Raw genomic sequence first — 24,216 nt, forward strand, 5'->3', positions numbered from 1 at the left:
TGTGTTAACGTTATGGTAATGTTGGAAATAAACTAGCTAGACAAAGGCTCTACTAGTAGGGCTAAAAGGCTCGACGTTTTTACTGTGAGTGCAATGGTGGGCCATTTCTGGCAAGCTTTGGTGGCTTCTTTGCGGTATTTATCAGCACTTTTGGTTGTTGCTCCTTCCTTGTCACCCATGTGGTGAGGTGTGGTCAAAAAGTATGGCGGCACTGCCATCAAAGAACCACTATCGTAAATTACCTTTTCTCCTTTGTTGCTATCACTTTCAGTAAGTAGTAGAAAATTGACAGAACCGACAGGTTTTGGACTAGCCCAGCTCCTCATAGGGGTTTCTTGGGGTTTTCTTTATTTTTAAAAGTACTTAGTGAATGGCAGTTGGTCTGTCCATGCTTGCTGCACACTTTGGCAGTTGGAAGCTGGCCAGCATCTTTATATAAATGGTTGGTTTTAAGGAGTCTCTTTATAAAGAAAATAAGGCTATGCTGAGAATCCCCCATGAAGAAATGTATATTTATAAATATATAATATGTATTTAAAATTTTTGCGATGGTGAACTTTTAACATTTATGTAATTTCACCTTTACTATGCCTATATAGTTCTGTCCCTACTTAAATATATAAAAATGCAACCAAGTAAAAAAAAATATATATAAATTTTTTACCTGGGGCTTCTTCCAGCCTCTAGAAGTCACGTGTCCCTCGCTCCAGTCCCTGTCCCTTCTCTCGGGTCCTGCTGGCAGCCTCTGAAGGATCGCAGACCCTCCCCATGGGTCGTTGTCCTCTGAGCATGTGCTCACGTCACTGAGTGTAGGTCGCCTGTGCAGTACACTCCCAGTGACTTGAGCAGGCATGCCCAGAAGACTCCAACCCATCGGGGGTCTGCGATCCTTCAGAGGCTGCTAGCAGGACCCGAGAGAAGGAACAGGGACTGAAGGACGTGCAACGTCTAGGGTCTGGAAGAAGCTCCAGGCAAGTACAACTACATTTTTCTCCCTCTGCAGAATATGGAACCATCTGAGTGGGTGACAGTGCTGGCGGTGATCTGGCTTCACCACAACTGCCAGGATCACCAAGAGGAGTGGGAGCTGCTGGAGAGGAAGGCTGTCACTTGGGTCAAATCCAAAGCAGGTAACTTGTGCATTAGGGACAGTCTTGTGTTCCGTCAGGTGTGCAGGAAGCCTCTGCCAACAGTTCTGCACTGAGCAAGCGGACAGGGTCAGGAGTTCACTTCCATGTCAACTCTGATACTTCCATCCAAACAGGAAGCAGGATGCATCGGAGTGACATGAAACGCAATGTGACACGCAGGGCAGTGAACGCTTACTGACAGTGTCAACTTGTTCATTGCTGAACAGCGGCAGTCCAAAGTATTTGGGTGTTCTGAAATGGCTATGCTGCATTTAAATACCAAAAACTATTTACCATTGTCTAGCTGAGTGTTTTGGGCAGAGGTGCCCTCTGGAGGCAATGTACAGCAATGCTGCAATGTATTAACGTGAACCAGAGACGAAGCACCCTCATGTATTTTACCATATAGATCAGTGGGAACATTAGAGAAAACACCTACCATGCTTTGTTTCATTCTGCACTGCACAGCTTGTTTCTTATCAGACATGATAAAATCCCTGACTGAGCATTCAGTCTGGCTTTGCTATAATTATTTAGTTATGATTCCTGAGCAGAGCCAGCAGGGGGCAGGCTTGGACTTGAAAAGACATGAGAGAACACAAACTGAGCTATAAATGTTCCTGAGCAAAGCCAGACTGAATGCTCAGTCAGGGATTGTATCAGGGCTGATTAGAAGCAGGCTGAGCAGTGAAGGATGAAACAGAGAGCAGGGTAGGGGTTTTCTCTAATGTTCCCACTGATATATATGGTAAAATACATGAGGGTGCTTCGTCTCTGGTTCCCCTTTAAATACCTTGTTGCTCCAAATACTTTTCAGAAAAAGTGTAATGCCATTGCTGGAGATGGATTTAGCACACACGGGGCCAGATTTGTACTCTTTACTGCCCAAGGCCACAGTCACCAGCCGCTCCCCTTCAGTATAGGTAGCAAGATGACCCCCTTCCCTTCAGTGTAGGTAGCCTGATGACATCCCCTCCCCCCCCCCCCCACCCCCAGTATAGGTAGCCAGATGATTCCCTTAACCTCCCTGGCGGTAAGCCCGAGCTATGCTTGGGCTAGCCGCCGGGAGTTCAATGCAGAGTATGGTACGCAGCGGGCGTTTTTACTCACCTCCCCAGGAGATCCAGAAATATGTAGCTGTTCTCCTCCCGGTCGTCCGAGGCTCTGAATCACTCTGGTGGGATCGACATTGGTGATCTTGCTACAGGGTTACAGCACCACTCGGAGGACAGAGGGAAAACTGCAGCGCTGGAGCCCAAGGAGGTGAGTGTTGGGGATGCTGGTGGCATTTTTTTTCTCTCCTCATTTTAGGGCCTGAAACATGCTGCAAAGACCCTAAAATCTGGAAATAATCATACCGCCAGGGAGATTAATCCCTTAATCCCTCCTTCTCCCCCCCTCCTAGAGTTGGGCGAACAGTTCGGCTGTGTTAGCTGAACTGCAGCCGAACTGTTTGGCTGCCCAACCTGTCAGTTTTCTGTGGCTCTTACTACTTCCGGGTCGCAATGACCCGGAGTAGTAAGTCTGCGCTGGCCCGGCGGAGTGCGTCCTAGATCGCGCTCCCGTTGCCGGGCACTCTCTGTGCATGTGTGACGTCACTCATGACGTCACACACATGCACAGAGTGCCCGGCAACGGGAGCGCGATCTAGGACGCGCTCCGCCGGGCCAGCGCAGACTTACTACTCCGGGTCATTGCGACTCGGAAGTAGTAAGAGCCACAGCCACATGACAGGTTGGGCAGCCAAACAGTTCTGCTGCAGTTCAGCTAACACAGCCGAACTGTTCGCCCAACTCTACCCCCTCCCCTTTCAGTATAGGTAGCCAGCTCGCCTTCACACCGCAGCAGCCATCAGTGTCACTCATTTCTCCACTCCTCTCCAGAGCAGAAGCTTCCTCTTCCTTTCCGTCTCCAATGCTGCCCAAGTCCATAGCCGCCGGCCACAATGCGAACATGCACCAAGAGCAGGGTGGCTGCTGCACAGGCGGCTAGCAGCAGAGTACCGCAGTCAGGCGCTCGCCTGATCTCCCTGCATTGCTGCATTTGCAAGCTTGCAAATGCTGCACCAGTTAATCTGCTCCTGTGGTGCCCTAGGCCATGGCCTAAGTCCGGCCCTGAGCAGTGAGCACACGCTTTGCAGCTGAAATACTCCCCACTCCTGTTGCAGCACATCAGTGAGGAGCAAAAAAAAAAATGCTGATTTTTTTTTTTGAAAATGTTAAATTCGACTTTCAAGTGAAAATGCCATCCAATCAGTTTGTTATAAGTTTGCAATGTTTTGCATTTTTTGCAAACTTTTAAATGACAATTTTTAGTTTTCATTATCTTGCAAAAAAATTCCCAATCAAAAGCCATTTTCGAAGCTAAAAATGTCACCAAAGTGGATAATTAATTTCTCTTTAGGTTCCTCCCTGGCAGAGGCTGTACAAGCTGGGAACGCGTTGCTGAAATCTTCTGTGGATCTGAATGTATTCAGCCTGTGATAGTAGCCTGCAAAATGTGCAATGCAAAAAGCCTGTAACACGATGTGCAATAAAGATATGGATATCAGCTTATGGGTGTCTGTGTTTTTGAATAGCTGATGTTACAAATACTGTAGCTGCCAGTATTCGAGATTAAAGAGAAACTGTGACCAAGAATTGAACTTTATCCCAATCAGTAGCTGATACCCCCTTTTACATGATAAATCTATTCCTTTTCACAAACGGATCAGGGGGCGCTGTATGGCTGATGTTGTGCTGAAACGCCTCCCACAAGAAACTCTGCAGACGAAGGTCCTGTCTGTAAACCTTGTTGCATTGTGGGAAATAACTGTTTACAGCTGTTTCCAACTGCCAAAAAAGCAAGCAGCATCCCCATCCACTGACATCACCTGTCAGCAGTAAAAAATGTCACCATGTGGTAAATGTCAGAATGTAAATCAGGGAGAGGAAATATTTTACAATGGGAAAACACTGACTAAATCATTTATACATAATTATTGTAAAAATGAAGCACTTTTTTATTACATTATTTTCACTGAAGTTCCTCTTTAAAGGGCACATGCAGCTGTGGAGATCGGCAGGACTGCCAGGCAACTGGTATTGTTTAAATAAAAAAAAGGCAGCCTTCATATGTCACTACAATGCCTTTGATTTGAGACCAGTTTAGGGTGAGATGTTGGTACTCTGAAGTAAAAACACTAGAGGTACCTGAAAGTTGGCTCAGTTGTTCATTGGGTCAACATCCAATGATCAGTAATGATTAAACTTGGTGCGTGACTGCCAGTGAGGGCCCGTTTCCACTAGAGTGAATCAGCATGCGTTTCCTGCATGCAGATTCGCATAGACAATACAAGTGGGTGGGACTGTTTCCACTTGTCAGGATTTCTGAGCGTTTTTTCTGTGCAGAAAAAATCTACATGGCAGAGCCATCAGAATTTGCATACCGCTAAGCAATTCCCATACAATGTATTTAATAGGAAATTTGCATGTGGTTTTGGTATGTGAATTTTCGTGCAAATTCGCATACAATTTCGCATAGAAACAATGGAAAAGCACACAGGCACTGCCATGGTTAAATTCACATACAGTCATCTATGCGAATTCGCATGAAAATTCATACAACCGCATGCAAATTTTTTCTGCAACGATTCCCACCACACAAGTGGAAACGGGACCTTAAACTGATACACTGCTCCTCCCCAGTGCCTGGTGAATACTAGCACCCACCAAATCTAACTAAAGCCAGGTGACCATCAGTGGTGGGCAAAAAGTGCTATCTTGCCTATCTCCCCATTTAATCATCTTTCTGGGTCCCCCAGCATAGTTCCCCTCCCCCTTATAGGTAGCCTGACATTGCTGTACCATCCCATTGTAGGCAGCCTGACACAGCCCCCAGTATAGAAGGCCTGGGGAGTGCTCCCCCCCCACCACCAATATAGGTACACAAACAGTGGCGTAGCTAAGGAGCTGTGGGCCCCGATGCAAGTTTTACACTGGGCCCCCTAAGCACTCTATACATAACAATTGATGCAGCACACCAAAACCTGCCAATGGCAACTACAGTGTCAGAGGTGCAAGTAGGGGATGGGGAGCAGTTTGTTAATGATTACCACTATTCCAATCCTCTATAGAAGTGATTATTATGAGCACCGGACCGATAGAGAGCTAATACTGGAGTTGAGGGGGGTCCTTCGGGGCCCCTCTGGCCCAAGGGCTCCGATGCGGTCGCTACCGCTGCACCCCCTATTGCTACGCCCCTGTACCCAAAGAGGTCCCACCCCAGCATGGGTAGCCAGAGAGTACCTCCTTCAGTATAGGTACCCCAAGAGTGCTCTCATAACCCCAACAATTGCAGCATGCCTTGCATTCTCCTCCTGGTATCCAGACACCTGCACCCCATCTAGAGCCCGAGCTGTCATAATGCTAGATGGCAATCACCATAGAGATGTGGTGCCTAGGAGGACACTAGGAAGATGGGCTGTGTGCACTGGATCTGAAGGACTAGATGCAGACAGCCTGTGATCCTGGAGGGTGGCAGTGAGTTACTAGAGTACAAGAGTACTTTGTAGAAGCTATAACCACACAGGGGCTGACCATAGATGGGTCTCCCCTGATTTTATTGCTGAAACTTTGGATAGGGTCCCCCCAATTGTCATTGCTGGAGAGGGAAGCGCTAATGATAGCCTGAGGTGTGGGATGGGGGTAGTTGGGGCCTCCCTCCCTATAGCTGTTTGTGCCTGCTCCTCCCCCTTCCTGCACTGCATCCCCTCCTGCCCCTAAAATGGCCCTAGAGGGCCCCAGAGCCAGGGCTCCTTCTTAGGCATCTCCCCCTAAGGCCCCCCTGCGGCTGCATCCCTTGCAGGGGATATTGTTACGCCTCTGTATCCCTTAACCTCCTTAGCGGTATTTCCGAGTCAGACTCGGGATGGAAATCCGCAGCTCAGAGCAGCAATACCGTGCCAGAGTGAGTTACAGTGGGTTGCAAAAGTGTTCGGCCCCCTTGAAGTTTTCCACATTTTGTCACATTACTGCCACAAACATGAATCAATTTTATTGGAATTCCACATGAAAGACCAACACAAAGTGGTGCACACGTGAGAAGTGGAACGAAAATCATACATGATTCCAAACATTTTTTACAAATCAATAACTGCAAAGTGGGGTGTGCATAATTATTCGGCCCCCTTTGATCTGAGTGCAGTCAGTTGGCTATAGAGATTGCCTGATGAGTGCTAATGACTAAATGGAGTGCACCTGTGTGTACTCTAATGTCAATACAAATACAGATGCTCTGTGACGGCCTCAGAGGTTGTCTAAGAGAATATTGGGAGCAACAACACCATGAAGTCCAAAAAACACACAAGACAGGTCAAGGATAAAGTTATTGAGAAATTTAAAGCCGGCTTAGGCTAGAAAAATTTCCAAAGCCTTGAACATCCCACAGAGCACTGTTCAAGTGATCATTCAGAAATGGAAAGAGTATGGCACAACTGTAAACCTACCAAGACAAGGCTGTCCACCTAACCTCACAGGCCAAATAAGGATAGTGCTGATCAGAAATGCAGTCAAGAGGCCCATGGTGACTCTGGATGAGCTGCAGAGATCTACAGCTCAGGTGGGAGACTCTGTACAGTGCATGACTAATAGTTGTCTTATGGACAAAGTTGGCCTTTATGGAAGCGTGGCAAGAAGAAAGGCATTGTTAACAGAAAGCATAAGAAGTCCCATTTGCAGTATGCCACAAGCCATGTGGGGGACACAGCAACCATGTGGAAGAAGGTGCTCTGGTCAGATGAGACCAAAATGGAACTTTTTGGCCAAAATGCAAAACGCTATGGGTGGCAGAAAACTAACACTGCACATCACTCTGAACACACCATCCATCCTGTCAAATATGGTGGTGGCAGCATCATGCTCTGGGGGTGCTTCTCTTCAGCAGGGACAGGCAGCTGGTCAGTTGATGGGAAGATGGATGGAGCCAAATACAGGGCAATCTTGGAAGAAAATCTCTTGGAGACTGCAAAAGACTTGAGACTGTGGTGGAGGTTCACCTTCCAGCAGGACAACAATCCTAAACATAAAGCCAGGGCAACAATGGAATGGTTTAAAACAAAACTTATCTGTGTTAGAATGGCCCAGTCAAAGTCCAGATCTAAATCCAATCGAGAATCTGTGGCAAGATCTGAAAACTGCTGTTCACAAACGCTGTCCATCTAATCTGACTGAGTTGGAGCTGTTTTGCAAAGAAGAATGGGCAAGGATTTCAGTCTCTAGATGTGCAAATCTGGTAGAGACATACCCTAAAAGACTGGCAGCTGTAATTGCAGAAAAAGGTGGTGCTACAAAGTATTGACTCAGGGGGCCGAATAATTACGCACACCCCACTTTGCAGTTATTTATTTGTAAAAAAAATGTTTGGAATCCTGTATGATTTTCCTTCCACTTCTCACATGTAAACCACTGTGTTGGTCTTTCATGTGGAATTCCAATAAAATTGATTCATGTTTGTGGCAGTAATGTGACAAAATGTGGAAAACTTCACGGGGGCTGAATACTTTTGCAACCCACTGTATATGCAGAAGGTGCTGCAGAGCTCTCTGTGGTTTTTTTTTTTTTCCTTCTTGCTTTTAGAATCTAAAAGCTTGTGAAAAAAGGTCATTGCTTTTAGACCCTAAATCTGGAATAATCCTAACACCAGAGGCTAAGAATAAACATTTAAAATGGTGAGTGTATAGCTCTTTGGCCTCAATTCACTAAGATCATGCTAGAGATAAGGCAAGAGAAAACTTACCTCCACACGTGAGTTATCTTACCTCTTCATTCCTTAAGTTACCTCTCCTGTAGTTAATTTACCTCTGTAGTTTTCACATGCAGCTAATTAACAGCCTGTCTTTAACTCTGGAGTTATTTTAAGGCTTGGAGAGTTAATTTAAAGACAGAAGAGTTAACTTTAGGCTTGCCTGAGGTAAAATGTTTCCTGAATACTACGTGCCTTATCACCATGGTAACAACTCTAGAAGAGTTATTAAAGACAGGAGGTAAGTTTAGTGAATTGAGGCCTATGTCTGCTCTCTGGACAGTATTTTAGTTTAGAAACTATCAATTGTTACTCTCAGCTAGAAATCTACATATTGTGCAGGTGTTCCACCATCACTGAATTCCCCTATAGCAGTGTTAGCTAACCTTGGCACGCCAGCTGTGGTGGAACTACAAGTCCCATGAGGCATTGCAATACTCTGACAGCTCCTAGCATAACTCGGAGGCAGAGGCATGATGGGATTTGTAGTTTTGTCACAGCTGGAGTGCCAAGGTTAGCCATCACTGCCCTATAGCAAACCAGCAGTTGACTCTTTCCCAATACAGCTTGTTCTTGTAGAAACCTCAATGGAAGTGCCTTCAGCACTGTGCCGCCCCTCCCCCCTCACTGCTCAACCCACCAGCATGTCTCTAACTCCTTCACTTCAGCCTAAATTAACCATTTCAGCCCACAGGGATTTTTCACCTTCAGGTGCGTACAACTGCACTACTATACTGTAGAGAACGGGTCCGTCAGACCCTCCCGACAGTAGTGCGTATGTACAGTATGTAAGACAGACTTATCAGTGTGCAGACAGTCTGTATGGAGAACGCCCGCCCAGCGGGGAGGGTCTGACGGACCCGTCGTTTTCTATAGTAGTGCGTGTGTATGCACCTTTAGGGCTCGTTTCCACTATTGCGGTGCGGAATCGCCTGGATTCCACCGCTGACGAAATTGCATGCGGATGCGATTCCGCATGCGTTTTACCACAAATTCGCATAGGTGAGGGTATATGCGATTTTAACCATGTCACTGCCTGTGTGAATTTACATTGGTACCTATGCGAATTTGCGGCAAACGCATGGGGAAAACGCATGCGATTTCCCTATTAAATACATTGCGTGCGATTCGCATGCATTCCACACGCAGGTGGATTCTGAGGGCTCTGTCGTGCAGAAAAGTCCTGCACAGAAAAACGCACAGCAAAACTGACAAGTGGAAACAGGCCCATCCACTTGTATTGGCTGTGCGAATCCGCATGCGGACAATGCATGCGGACTCGCTATAGTGGAAACGAGTCCTTGTGCAACAGAGCAATTTTCACCTCCCTAATAACTTTATCACTAATTATCACAATGAATATCTTGTTTTTTTCCGCCACTAATTAGGCTTTCTTTGGGTAGTACATTTTGCTAAGAATTTTTTCTAAATGGCCATTATAGCTTTAAATGAATACATGCTACCGTAATTAAAACCTATGTATTTAATTTGCCCATTTGTCTCGGTTATGACACCATTTAAATTTTGTCCCTATCACAATGTATGGCACCAATATTTTATTTGGAAATAAAGGTGCATTGTTTCCTTTTTGAATGCATCACCATTTACAAGCTTATAATTTTGAAAATGTTCATAATATACACTCTTCACATGCATATTTAAAAAGTTCAGACCCTTAGGTAACTATTTTTTTTTTTTGTAATTTTTTTTTTTCCATTAAAAATTTTATTTGGGTAAATTTTGGTGTGGGAAATAAACATTTAATTTTAAATGTAATAATGCGTGTTTTTAGAAAATTAAAAAATGTATGTAAATGTAGTTTTACTATAGGCCACAAGATGGCCACATTGAGATTTTTTTTTTTTTTCTTGGTCCTTCTCGCTTCCAGGAAGCGAGAAGAGGACAGGAAAGTGGTGTTTTTTTTTTTCTATTCCATTAAGACATTAAGGTTTTTCCGCTGGGGACTTAGATCAATGAACAGGAACCATGTTCCCGTTCGTTGATCTCTGGGCTACCGGGGAATGGCACGGGAGTGCGCCAAAGCGTGCATCTGCAAAACAGCAGCCGCCTGGACGTGAGGATCACGTATAATTATAAATGGTTAATGCCCTCTAATCTTGGTTTGAGTGACAATTATAGCAAACAGCATTAAAAGACTCACCTGAACTGAGAGGGATACAGAGGGTGCCATATTTATTTCCTTTTTAAACAAACACACATTGCCCGGCTGTCCTGCTGATCTTCTGCCTCTAATACTTTTAGCCATAACCCCTGAACAAGCATGCAGCAGATCAGGTGTTTCTGAATGAAGTGTGACTGGATCTGCTGCATGCTTGTTTCAGGTGTGTGATTCAGATGCTACTGCAGCCAAAGGGATCAGCAGGACTGCCAGGCAACTGGTTTTCTTTAAAAGGAAAGAACTATAGTGGCCTCTTTATCTCTCTAACTTCATGTATCCTTTAAGTAGATGCATTGCTCTGTGATATCGCTAACAATTTTACCACGTTTATTCCGAGTCATCATTATTCACAGTCCAGCATTCTCACCCAGTAACCCTTCTCTGGTTTACAAACCAAATGCAATGCAGCATGGAGGGGCTCGGTGAAGGTGGCAGTGAAAGTGTGGAGATGCCTGATAGGATCACAGAGCTCATAAAAGGACAACTTCCCAGCCTCATAATCCAGAGTGATCCTGAACTTGGTACTAACGATATTAGAAGGCAACTGGATCTTTGTATCATGTAGTGCTACATACTGCTTACCTGCCTTCTGCAAGCACCAGCATTTCTTATTACAAACAAGGCTGGAACTGGTTCCATCCCTATTTACACTGGGATAACACATTCCAACCTCCCACTCTGAACCTGCACTGCACTCAAATTCCCAGTAATACTGCCCCGAGGAATAACTTCCAGTGCTTAATACATTGCAATAATACTGAAATCTTTCTGGGGTTACTGGGCGCCTCTGGCGTACTGTTGACAAGGATGCAGTTTTCCTGTCATCTGATATAAGGAGATTATCATGGGCTGTGTTTACATCCAGTAAAATGGTCACAGGTTCACCTATGAAGAGCCCTCTCTTCACATCTGATATCATTTCAGAAATTTCTTGTAATGTCAGTGAGATGAGACCCACATCCAGATCCTCTCTATCCTGGTTCTGCTTATCAGGTCCCTCTCTGTCCTCTTTATCCTTCCCATCTGTGTCACACATGCCACCCGTGTCTGGTTCCTGTAAGACCGCCAGTGGGTCAGTCATGTTACACACCTCCTCTATGTAATTCATCCTTCTGGACAGTTTATCTTGTTTGATTTCCAGTTGTCGTAGCATATTAGAGATGCAGCCTGACTTCTGCTCTTGCTGCCTGGAGATCTCGCTGAGGACTCTCTTCTCCAAGTCTTCCAACTGTCTCTTGAGGTCTCTAAACAGAGCAGTGACTTTCTCAGTTACATCACTTACGGTTGCAGTCATCTTTTTCTGGTGCTTCTGCAGTCTCCGGACTTTTTCCTTAGCCTCCTTCTCCTCTCTGACCAGTTCCTGCAGGTCCTCTCTCAGCCTCATCTTCTTCTTCTCAGAGGCCTCATCCAGCATCTCCACCTTGTGGCCCTGATGTTCTCCAGCCAGCCTGCAGGACACACATATGCACACATTATCCTGAGGGCAGTAGTACTTCAGAAGCTCCTTGTGTCCCGAGCATTTCCTGTTCTCCAGGGAAGTGGTTGGCTCAGCCATGACGTGCTCTGACGACTTGCTGTGGACTCTCAGGTGTTTGTCACAAAGGGAAGCTTCACACATCAGACAGGACTTCACAGCAGGTACAGGAGAGTCAACACAGTATGTACAGACGACACCGCTCTCCTGATCCGGCTGAGCAGGCAGGAAACTCCCCACGATGTTACACAAAGTAATGTTCCTGATAAGTACAGGCCGTTCCTCAGACTCTGCTCTGCATTCTGGGCAGGAATAACCTCCACACCTCTCCTGAGTATCCAGCACTCGATCAATACAGACCCGGCAGAAGTTGTGGCCACATCTCAGGGTTACAGGATCTGTATAAGTGTTCAGGCAGATGGAACAGTCCAGCAGCTCCTTCTTCACATCAGCAGAGGCCATGGCTGAGAGCGGGAGAGAGAAACGAAAGTAACTCTGACAGTCGGGAAACTGTACAGCTGCATTCACAGTGTGGGAGTGACTCATTATACTGCTCACTCCTTATGGACGCTTCTACGATTTAAAGAGATACCACACAGAAAAGAATAACTCATTAAAGAGGAACTGTAGTGAAAATAACTTGAATATTGTAAAAAATCAGCAATTTTATTCATCATTTATAGATCATTTAGTCAGTATTGCCCATAGTAAAATCTTTCATCTCCCTGATTTACTTTTTGAAATGTATCACTGTTGGTGACATAATTTGTCCTGCCAGGTGATCTGTATGAAATGTTTGTTACTGACAGTTCTATGCACAGAGGGAGATACTGCTTGCTTGGCAGTTGGAAACATCTGTTATTTCCCACAATACTATGAGCTTCACAGACAGGACCATGGTCTTGACATCACACTGTGGGAGGGATTTCACCACAATATCAGCCACACAGGTGCCCCTGATGATCTATTCAAGAAAAGGTTAAGACTTCTCTTGGAAAAGTATTAAGCCACTTAAGCCACACCCATGCCACACCCATGGTCACACCCCTAGCCACGCATACCATAAAGATTTCATAAGAAAAATATGTTGTGTTTATTAAATATATTTTTTATTGAAAATTGCCAAATAGAGTTAATGTGTCCAAAACACATCATTAGAGTCAACATTCAACATATAGAATCAAGTCTTCAGTATTTCCATTTTCATGAGATATATTTCAAGACAATAGCAATATACACAGGAATTTCCACTCATCAATATTTTGTATGGTAATGGTGTTATATCTTCATAGGTTGGAGCCGATTCATCATCAATGATTTATATAGCAATCTTGAGAACATAATCAACATTACTCCTCTATCCCTACAACTATGTACAGTTCGGTGTCTCTGCTCCTAATTCCCCCCCTCTCTCTCTCTCTGTGTTTAAAGAGAATCTGTATTGTTAAAATCGCACAAAAGTAAACATACCAGTGCGTTAGGGGACATCTCCTATTACCCTCTGTCACAATTTCGCCACTCCTCGCCGCATTAAAAGTAGTTAAAAACAGTTTTAAAAAGTTTGTTTATAAACAAACAAAATGGCCACCAAAACAGGAAGTAGGTTGATGTACAGTATGTCCACACATAGAAAATACATCCATACACAAGCAGGCTGTATACAGCTTTCCTTTTGAATCTCAAGAGATCATTTGTGTGTTTCTTTCCCCCTGTTCTCATGCACTGAAGTTTCAGGCTGCTTGTTTCTTCCTGCAAACAGCTTTGTCCTTGTCTGTAATTCTTCAGTATGTGAAAGCCCAGCCAGCTCAGAGGACGATTTATCCAGCTTGTAAAAGATAAGAGAGAAGAGAGAAGCTGCTCTAATCCTAAATAATACACAGGCAGTGTGCATAGAGGGGCCTGGAAGGAGGAGTTCATAGCAGAACCACAACACTGAAGAACTTGGCAGCCTTCCAGACACATGCCGACAAGTCTGACAGGGGAAAGATACATTGATTTATTACAGAGACTGTGATAGTATAAAGTGCTGCAGTAAGCCAGAACACATTAGAATAGCTTTTTGAACTTGTAGGATGATAAAAAACAGGATGCAATTTTTGTTACGGAGTCTCTTTAAGTGTCTCATTATATATATTTTTATTACTCACTCCGGTTTGTCATACTAAATCAGACTTCTAATTTTCCCAAGTAGCCTCCTATTTTTTGCTTCAAATACCAGGTAGTATCTTGTAAAGGTGACATCACACTCACAATTTGTTCCCTGGAGCATTCTCTTTCTAGGAACTTTCTCCATGTCTGAAAAAATGTCTTTAGTGAATGTTTGTTTTCCCGTTCCAAATTCAGACATTCCAAGTGCATTAATTGACCTAAAACTTCTTTTAACATATTTAGAGTGAAAGTAGCAGGGGGAAGCCACTGTCTTAGTATAAGTTTTTAGTAGCCAGTAGTGTCAAGTGCTCAAATCTGGATAGAGACTTATTTTGATCTCCATTAAGGAAGTCAGGACTGCATTAGACAAAAGAAAGAATGAAGGTCTCTATTATTGTCTGTGATTTTTTTTTAATTAATTGAAGAGCCATTGTCCATAGTAGCTGGATGGTAGGACAGCTCCAAAGCATGTGATTTAAATCTGGGGACGTGGAAGAACATTTAGGACATCCATGCAAATCTGACGTGGTTCCTGAATGACGATAAGGGCCTTTAATTGGAATGTATGCTCTATGTATAATCTTGAATTGCATCTCCCTCCAGTCGGCACTGACAATACTAGTACGAGTAAGATTCCAGGCCACACGGATAGATTCCTGTGCTTCACTTATAGGGACCTGGGCCAGAGTGGCCCATTTATGGATATGTTCAGTAAATCCACGTCTTCTTGCCACTTGTCTATCTCTAATAAATGTATAGATCCATGAGAGTGATTGTTTACTGTTTAGACCTGCTAACATATTTTCAAAACCTTGGACTGTCGAGAGAGGCCTTGCTCTACCTACTATTGATTCTGTGATGATTTGCTCAGCTGCCTGTGCAGGCAGCCAGCCTTTTGACCATTGTGTAGGTTTGCATGCTGCAGGACTCTGGAAAGAACAGCTTCTGTCAGTTTTGCAGCTTGTGCTTGCAGAGGAATTTGCATACGTTGTCATGCAAATTGCCTGGCCACATTCATTGGAGGCGTGTACTATAAGTACTTTGTCTTTCCCACAATGCTTCGCTGTTCATAAGGATTTCGTCCTATGTAACACTCCTGGTGGGGTGTCAGCCTTGCTCTCTGTTTGAACATCAGCTTAGAGTAATTCCTAAATCTGCGCTAGGCAGATTTCCCTAGTGCTGTTGGGATTGTATTATCTGTATTGCCTGTTCTGTCTTGTCGTGCCTGTTTGCCATTGTCCTGTCCCTATGGTGGTTGACAGGAAATGGTTCTGATCTCTGTTCTTGGAGTATAGCTGGTGCAGCGGTTGCTACCAGCTATCTCTTCTGTTCTGTCTCCTGGGATCGCACTAGATACTTTTTGCTAGCGCCGGGGATCCTTCTGTTCTGTCTCCTGGGATCGCGCTAGCTACTTTTCGCTAGCGCTGGGGATCCTTCTGTTCTGTCTTCTGGGATCGCGCTGGCCACTTTTCGCTGGCGCTGGGGATCCTTCTGTTCTGCTACTCTGTACTTGGATCGCGCTAGCCACTTTTCGCTAGTGCTGTGGATCCTATCTCTCGCTTGTCCCTGTTTTCGTGTGTCTGTCTGCTACGCTTGCTGGAGGCTCGGTGAGGTAACCGTTAAGCAAGCGCTCGCGTCCTCTGTTTCATGTTTGTCTGTTAATGGTTAGTTAGGCGTGCTTGTCTCTATTGTGCTTATCACGTGGAGACCGCGCATAACCACGTGCACTGTTGCGAATGAGTGCGGTGTTCGCGGTTAGCTAGCATTTGTTATTTTCCGTATCTCCTCATTGTATTATTTGCTGTGCCTTTGCTAACCTCGTATTCTGTTCTGATCTGCCTTGTGTCTTGTCTGGCGATCGCACCTCTCGCGATCGCGTTCCTATTTCATATCTGCTGTTGTGTGTGTGCGGTTGTGGGGTGGCGACTGGATTGGCACACACACATACAACCTGTCCCTTTGCTCATTCTCATTCGCCTCTCTTGCGATTGCGTTCTGCGTTTTGTACAATTCCTGTCTGGCATTTGTGGAGGTACAGAGGATTGGTTCCTCTGCACTCCCCAGCGCCATCTGCCGACAGGAATTTTCCCTCTACGGGTGCGTAGCACCTTTTGCTGGGTTCCTGCAAATTATACGCTTGTGGAGGATTTCCGCCGTGTCAGCGCACGCGTTGTGCGCTGATCACGGGGAAAGTTCCACAATCGTTACAGATTCATAATAACTTTCCAGTTGTTTATAGTAAAAAACATGTTTATTCAAGAACGGAAAGCGCTGAGTGGATTCAGCAAAGCCACACAGGGAGCCTGTAGGAAGGAGGACAGACATGTAATACCTCTTTTTGCCCATGATTGGAAAGCTTTATGTAGATTCCCTGGTACAAAATCAGGGTTTCCACAGAGGGGAGATAAGTGACCCACTAAGCCAAATAATTTTCTAGTTTCCCTCCAAGAAAATATAGTGTCTCGTATAACCAGATTCTTTTTTATATAATCAGGTAGCTGGGAAAGTCTGGAGTGAAGAGTTCCCTATAAAGAGTACGGTATAATCATTTCAGTTTCTAATGTCATATTAGAGTAAAAAGAAGTGCCCCCCAGCCAGCGTACATCAAAAAATGGCGTCGGGAAAAAAGGGCGCGTGGTGTAAACGATAAGCAGTATTATCGTTTATAAAAATATTGTGTAGAATTTCGTTTACAAATAGTGTTTTAAGAATTTATAAATCATTAAATAATGTGTATGAAATCGGCAATTCTTAAAACGTTAATCTTCCCTGTTTGTAAACTGAAACTCATAATTACGTTTGTTAAAAAAACAGTAATATTTGTTTAAACATTATAATAATATATTGTTATGGATAATCTTGATTAATCGTTTATTATTATTATAATAAAATGTGAAAATATTGTTTATAACAATGATATTAATATAAGTACATTCATAATAACTGTTGATTAGTATAATTAAAATTGTACTAAAACTATAACTAACCCTACTCTCACACAGAACCCTCCCTGTACCTATCCCTAACCCATAGCCCCCCCTGGTGGTGCCTAAACCTAAGACCCCCCCTGGTGGTGCCTAAACCTAAGACCCCCCCTGGTGGTGCCTAAACCTAAGACCACCCTGGTGGTGCCTAAACATAAGACCCCCCCTGGTGGTGCCTAAACCTAAGACCCCCCTGGTGGTGCCTAACCCTAACCACCCCCCTGGTGGTGCCTAACCCTAACCACCCCAAAGCCCTCCCTGTACCTATCCCTAACCCCTAGACCCCCTGGGGGTGCCTAAACCTAAGATCCCCTACGGATAATAGTGTTTTACAAACATTAATAAATACAAAAATTAAAATAAAAAAATGTAAATATTTTTTTTGAGTGGATAATAATGTTTTAGAAATGTTTTACAAATAGTGATTGTAAAAAATATATTACAATTTACGTTACGTACTGATCGCTTTATTTTGTAAATAATAATGTTTTACAAACAGTAAGGGTTAAAATGTTAAATCATGTTTTAATTAAACAGGATAAATGTTTAGTATCTTTATAAACGTTATTAGTCACGGGCTCATTTTGTAAAGTTAAATCATCACAAGCACAGTTATAAAACCTTAAAAATCTTCGGGCGCCGTTTGTAAAACGTTAATAATCTCCGGCGCCTTTTTTTTCCCTGTTCGGCGCCCATTAAACGATATTTATAATGGGAGTGAATGGGGCGCCCTTTTTGTCCACTTGTCTCATGCGCCCAAATCTCCTGCTTCCCCCCCCCAGCCAATCTCTTACATGTCTAAATAATAAAGCTAAATTATATCCCCTGATGTCCGGAAAGTTGAAGCCCAGTGTTTCCACTGATTTCTTTAACTTAGATAGAGCAATTCTAGGTTTCCCTCCAACCCACAAAAATCTCACAAAGGCTGATTCCAGAGTTTTGATATCCCTATGATGCATTAAAATAGGTATAGTTTGGAGGGGATACAATAAGCGAGCAAAACTGATCATCTTGATTAAATAGATTCTACCACTCAAGGACAATGGTAAATTTTCCCACTTAATTAGTTCGTTTTTAATTTTGTTAATTAGGGGAGTGTAATTAAGATGATACAATTGACCTGGGTATCTTGGGATTTTTATACCTAAGTAGGTGATGTATTCGTTGGCTAGTTTAATCCCCATTTGAGTTACCCATAATTTATACTGATCATGTGCTTTTTTATTTAAAAAGAGGAGTTCACTTTTGTGATAATTAATGCTTAGCCCTGAGAAAGACCCAAAGAATTTAAAGAGACACTGAAGCGAAAAAAAATGATGATATTATGATTTGTATGTGTAGCACAGCTAAGAAATAAAACATTAAGATCAGATACATCAGTGTAATTGTTTCCAGTACAGGAAGAGTTGAGAAACTCCAGTTGTTATCTCTATGCAAACAAGCCATTAAGCTCTCCGACTAAGTTAGTCGTGGAGAGGGCTGTTATCAGACTTTTATTATCTCAACTGTTCCTGGACTATTTACTTTTCCTCTGCCAGAGGAGAGGTCATTACTTCACAGACTGAGTTGAAAGACTGATTTTGAATGCTTAGTGTTGTGTAATCTGCACATATTATCAGTGCCGGCCCGTTTATGAGGCGGGGTGAAACTTTTGCCTCAGGCGGCAAATTTCGAGGGGCGGCACCCGCCCGTCCGTGGGTGCGGGGAGCCGGCCCGCTGAGCTGGAGGGGTAGCTGGCAGGACGGGGGTATTGGGCCAGCGGCGGGGAGGGGGGTCGGACCCCCCCCTCCCTCGCCTGGGTCCCCCGTCCTCCGCTCCCCTCCAGCCTAAATAGAAGCAGCCGTATGTGTAAGAGGCACGGGCGGGGAGACACTCACCTCCTCCTCGCTCCAGCGTGCGCTCCACTGACATCACTTCCTGCAGGACGCTGCAAGAAGTGACGTCAGTGGAGCGCACGCTGGGAAGAGGTGAGTTTCCTCCCCGCCCGTGCCTCTTACACATAGCGGCTGCTTCTATTTAGGCTGGAGGGGAGCGGAGGATGGGGGACCCAGGCGAGGGAGGGGGGGGGTCCGACCCCCCTCCCCGCCGCTGGCCCAATACCCCCGTCCTGCCAGCTACCCCTCCAGCTCGGCGGCCCCCCAGAATTGGCGGTGACAATTTTTTAAAAATTTGCCTCAGGCGGCAAAAAGTCTAGGGCCGGCCCTGCATATTATAGAATGATGCAATGTTAGAAAAAACACTATATACTTGAAAATAAAAGTATGAGAATATTTTCTTTGCTGCTAATCTTCTAATAATTTTTCATAGTACACAACCAATTCACTATATCATATTTTTTTTTTCGCTTCAGTGTCTCTTTAATATGCGTCATAATTGCAGCCAAATCTTTTCTAGGGTTGGAGAGACAGGGCCGGGCCGAGGCATAGGCTGGAGAGGCTCCAGCCTCAGGGCGCAGTGTAGGAGGGGCGCACAACTCATTCAGCTGTCATTCCTAATTGTGTATGAAGCAGAAAGAAATAAGAAAAGGGGATACATAGCAGTGACTGCAAGCCAGATAACTAGAGATTAAGGTGTTGGGGAGGTTGTGGGCCCTGTGGCCCTCTTAGTCTAATAGCAATTAGTGTGTGACGGCTGGGGTGGGAGGGATGGGGGGGCGCACTTTGGTGTCTCAGCCTTGGGTGCTGGTGGACCTTGTCCCGGCTCTGTGGAGAGAAACAATAAAATATCATCCGCAAACAGGGCGGATTTTACAGAGCAAGAGCCCACTTCTATGCCATCGAATACCGGTATATTTAAAGACTGTAAGGCATGAGACAGGGGTTCCAAAGCTAGATTAAATAACAGAGGTGATAATGGTCACCCCTGTCTCGTGCCTCGTCTCAAAGATATACTTGGGCCTAATCCCTCCACCAAAGACACCTTAGCCTCAGGAGAATCATACATTGCTTCAATATAAGACACAAAGTGGCCCTTGAATTCAAAGCCCAACAAAGCCCTGCGTAGCCATGTCTAAAATATGTTGTGTTATAATTCAAACCACACTGGCCCTTTCTATCCGGGTTCATTTTTCTTCATATTCACATTTTAAAATTAGTAATATATCAATTTAAAGGATGGGAATAAAGTTTAGAGTCAATCAAACACATTTTTTTGTATAGAAATATATATGTATTTATACAGAAAGAGGGACAAAGTCCTGAAAGAGGGACAAATGAGGAAAGAGGGGCAGGGCTCCCAAAGATGGACTGTCCCTCCAAAAGAGGGACAGTTGGGAGCTATGCCATTGCCCTGCAGTGAGCCCTTAAAGGAGTCATCAGGGCAAATCGAGTAAAATGAGTGGTACTTACGGGGGGCTTCCTCCAGCCCCAAGCTCCCAGGACCTCCCTCGCCGCAGCTCTACCCGCAGCCGTTCACCGCAGCTCCGACCCGGTCCCCGGCGATGACGTCAGAGCGACTGCGCCTACACGATCGGCGCTGTCAGTGTCAATCACCGCCAAGTGGGCCGGAGCGGACTGCGCAGGCGCAGAACTACTACCACCTGCGTAGTCCGCTCCGGCCCACGTGGCGGTGATTGACAGCGCCGATCATGCAGGCGCAGTACAGAGCGACCTCCAGGTTGCTCTGACGTCATCGCCGGGGACCGGGTCGGAGCTCCGGCGAAAGGCTGCGGACAGAGCTGCGGCGAGGGAGGTCCTGGGAGCTTGGAGCTGGAGGAAGCCCCCGGTAAGTACCACTCATTTTACTCGATTTGCCCTGATGACTCCTTTAAGGCTGCAGTGGCCTTAATTGTAAAAAATAGCCTGGTAACTAGGGGGATGGAAGCCCAGGGTCCTCAAGTAGTTAAAAACCCGTCAGTCATCTACGTCATGCATGTACGGAAGCGTATTTTAAAAATATGCTTCCGCACACGCCATTGATTGCCAAACAGGAAGTGAGTGTCACTTCCTGTTTGGCCGGATTCCAGACATGAATTACTGCATACTAATGTGGTAATCACTGAAGGCCTGTTTTTGGCCCCCGATCTGCAGTGTACAGCTGACCTTTAAGAACAACTGTAGAGAGAGAGAGAGAGAGATATGGAGGCTGACATATTTATTTCCTTTTAAGCAATACCAGTTGCCTGGCAGTCCCGCTATTCCTCTGATTTTACTACTTTCACAGTGGCGTAACAATAGGCCCTGCAGCCCCTGCGCCCGCAGACTTCTCGCTCTAGCGGCTGACGTCACTTCCGGAAGAGTGACATCAGCCGCTAGAGCGAGAAGTCTGTGATGGAACGCACGGAAGAAGGTATGTATCTGCCCGCCGCTGCCCACACACTGTAACTAGCTGGAGGGGAGCGCAGAGGGGAGAGCCCCGAGGTGAGGGAGGGGGGGGGGGGAACTTCCCCTCTCCCCGGCGACTGTGGCCACGGCTTTCCCCTCATGCTGCCACCTCTCCAGCCCCCACAAAACGGCCAGGAGTGGGCCTCAGGGGAGAGGGGGGCGCTCTTAAATTCTGCAGGGGGGCCCGGTGGGGCCTAGTTATGCCCCTGTACTTTCAGCCATAGACCCTGAACATGCAGCAGATCAGGTGGCTCTGACATTATGGTCAGATCTGACAAGATTAGCTGCATGCTTGTTTCTGGTGGGATTCAGACACTCCTGCAGCCAGGAGTGTCCAGGCATCTGGTATTGTTTAAAAGGAAAAATATGGCAGCCTCCATATTCCTCTCACTTCAGTTGTCCTTTAAGGATACCCGAAGTGACATGTGACATGATGAGATAGACATATGTATGTACAGTGCCCAGCACACAAATAACTAGGCTGTGTTCCTTTTTTTCTTTCTTTGCCTGAAAAAGTTAAATATCAGGTATGTAAGTGGCTGACTCCGTCAGGAAGTGACTACAGTGTGACCCTCACTGATAATAAATTCCCCCTTTTATCTCTGTCTTGCTCTCAGAAGCCATTATCTGCTAGGAAAGTGTTTTCTAGTTGGAATTTCTTATCAGTGAGGGTCACACTGTAGTCACTTCCTGTCAGTCAGGACTGAGTCAGCCACTTACATACCTGATATTGAACTCTTTCAAGCAGAGAAAGAAAAAAAGGAACACAGCATAGTTATTTGTGTGCTAGGCACTGTACATACACATGTCTATCTCATCATGTCACATGGCACTTTGGGTATCCTTTAAGGAGAACCATGGAAATTAGGGAAGTGCTGCATGTTGTCTCCTCACACCTGTGGTGAGACTGCTGGGCAGACATTGGACATTAGTTTAGTTGAGGGGACCCAGCATGAAACCTCATAGGAATCCAACATGTTTCTTTTTCCCTGAGAGCGGCAGTCCCACCTCCACCCATCATTAGAATAACATCTCTCTCATTAGACACAGCTTAAAAAAAAAATAACCTTTGAGGATGGTGGTGTGTGAGATACGGACTGCTGCGAGGTGATCGGGCATAATGAGATGGTGATCGCTCAGCACTACCGCTATCGGATGGAATAATGATGTATAAATGGCGGTGATGTCACAGCGTCTAATAGAGTCCAGTAATTATGGGGAGTCTGGGAGATGTCAGCTTCCTTTTCATGCTCCTCATCCCCCCCTTCCCCCTTCCTCCGCCCGGCTCAATCTGCTGTAAATTATCTCATTTGTATGCGTTTCGCTAATCACCATCCCAGCATCACACGTGTTTCTCTTTGAAGCGGGATACATGTAAGAATTCCTGGCTGCAGGCGAATATGACAGGCGAAGTGTGATAATGAGTCACCGGCCGCCATCCCGAGAATTGTCGCACGTTACAGGTTCTTTATTAACCGAAGGTGGCTGCTGCTGCAATGGGGGATTCTCACAGAAAACGTGTTAAATATGATAATACTGAGGTATCCTGGAAATGAGGAATGACAGGGCCTCTTGCCCAAAGCGTACATCAAGATCACGTTTAGTTGGTGGTCCTCTGACAATGGTGGATCTCTGACATCAGTGAACCTGGCCTGGTAGAGTACTTCCCCTGCTGGGAGGAAGCGGCTAAACCTAAGGCTAGTTCTCTCATGAAGCAAGGTGAAACACTTGCATCAGGCGCAGAGATTACAAGGGCGGCATGGTTGTGTTGTGTTTACACTTACAGCATGCAGTCAGAGTAGGAGGAGAAGCAAGAGGAGAGCGAGGTGAAGAGGTCATCATTGGGGAAAAGCAGCTTGTTGTGCTGTGTGAGGAGTCTGACAGTGAGTGAGGAGGGGGAGGGAGGAGAGCATCATTGGGGAAAAGCAGCTTGTTATGCTGTGTGAGGAGTCTGACAGTGAGTGAGGACTGGAGAGGGGAGGCAGGAGAGTATCACTGCGGGAAAGCAGCTTGTTGTGCTGTTTGAGGAGTCTGACAGTGAGTGAGGAGGGGGGAGGCAGAAGAGCATCATTGGGGAAAAGCAGCTTGTTGTGCTGTGTGAGGAGTCTGACAGTGAGTGAGGAGGGGGGAGGCAGGAGAGCATCATTGGGGAAAAGCAGCTTGTTGTGCTGTGTGAGGAGTCTGACAGTGAGTGAGGATGGGGGAGACAGGAGAGTATCATTGGGGAAAAGCAGCTTGTTGTGCTGTGTGAGAAGTCTGACAGTGAGTGAGGAGAAGGGGAGGCAGGAGAGCAGCATTGGGGAAAAGCAGCTTGTTGTGCTGGGTGGGGAGTCTGACAGTGAGTGAGGAGGGGGAGGCAGGAGAGCAGCATTGGGGAAAAGCAGCTTGTTGTGCTGGGTGTGGAGTCTGACAGTGAGTGAGGAGGGGGGAGGCAGGAGAGCAGCATTGGGGAAAAGCAGCTTGTTGTGCTGTGTGAGAAGTCTGACAGTGAGTGAGGAGAAGGGGAGGCAGGAGAGCAGCATTGGGGAAAAGCAGCTTGTTGTGCTGGGTGTGGAGTCTGACAGTGAGTGAGGAGGGGGGAGGCAGGAGAGGAGCATTGGGGAAAAGCAGCTTGTTGTGCTGTGTGAGGAGTCTGACAGTGAGTGAGGAGGGGGGAGGCAGGAGAGCAGCATTGGGGAAAAGCAGCTTGTTGTGCTGTGTGAGAAGTCTGACAGTGAGTGAGGAGGGGGGAGGCAGGAGAGGAGCATTGGGGAAAAGCAGCTTGTTGTGCTGTGTGAGAAGTCTGACAGTGAGTGAGGAGGGGGGAGGCAGGAGAGCATCATTGGGGAAAAGCAGCTTGTTGTGCTGGGTGAGGAGTCTGACAGTAAGTGAGGAGGGGGAGGCAGGAGAGCAGCATTGGGGAAAAGCAGCTTGTTGTGCTGGGTGGGGAGTCTGACAGTGAGTGAGGAGGGGGAGGCAGGAGAGCAGCATTGGGGAAAAGCAGCTTGTTGTGCTGGGTGGGGAGTCTGACAGTGAGTGAGGAGGGGGGAGGCAGGAGAGCATCATTGGGGAAAAGCAGCTTGTTGTGCTGTGCGAGGAGTCTGACAGTGAGTGACGAGGGGGGAGGCAGGAGAGCATCATTGGGGGAAAGCAGCTTGTTGTGCTGTGTGAGGAGTCTGACAGTGAGTGAAGAGGGGGGAAGCAGGAGAGTATCATTGGG

At 45.9% G+C, this 24,216-nt stretch overlaps 2 protein-coding genes across 2 annotated transcripts in view; one reads left to right on the forward strand and one right to left on the reverse strand.

The window, feature by feature from the left end:
- LOC137544078 (von Willebrand factor A domain-containing protein 5A-like) overlaps positions 1 to 3,666 on the forward strand; it is a 28,338-nt gene extending 24,672 nt beyond the window's left edge. The window contains exons 10-11 of the mRNA XM_068265144.1: positions 1,004 to 1,130; positions 3,534 to 3,666. Coding sequence (XP_068121245.1) covers positions 1,004 to 1,130; positions 3,534 to 3,613 — 207 coding nt within the window. The 3' untranslated portion in view covers positions 3,614 to 3,666. The remainder of the gene's footprint in view (positions 1 to 1,003; positions 1,131 to 3,533) is intronic.
- A 5,712-nt stretch (positions 3,667 to 9,378) lies between these two features.
- Positions 9,379 to 12,057, reverse strand: LOC137560965 (E3 ubiquitin/ISG15 ligase TRIM25-like). The gene has a single exon (XM_068272158.1). It carries the CDS (start codon positions 12,023 to 12,025, stop codon positions 10,433 to 10,435), a length of 1,593 nt encoding a protein of 530 aa, XP_068128259.1. The 5' UTR covers positions 12,026 to 12,057; the 3' UTR covers positions 9,379 to 10,432.
- Between the last annotated feature and the right edge of the window lie 12,159 nt (positions 12,058 to 24,216).

Source organism: Hyperolius riggenbachi, chromosome 1 (assembly GCF_040937935.1).
Source record: "Hyperolius riggenbachi isolate aHypRig1 chromosome 1, aHypRig1.pri, whole genome shotgun sequence".
NCBI lineage: Eukaryota > Metazoa > Chordata > Amphibia > Anura > Hyperoliidae > Hyperolius > Hyperolius riggenbachi.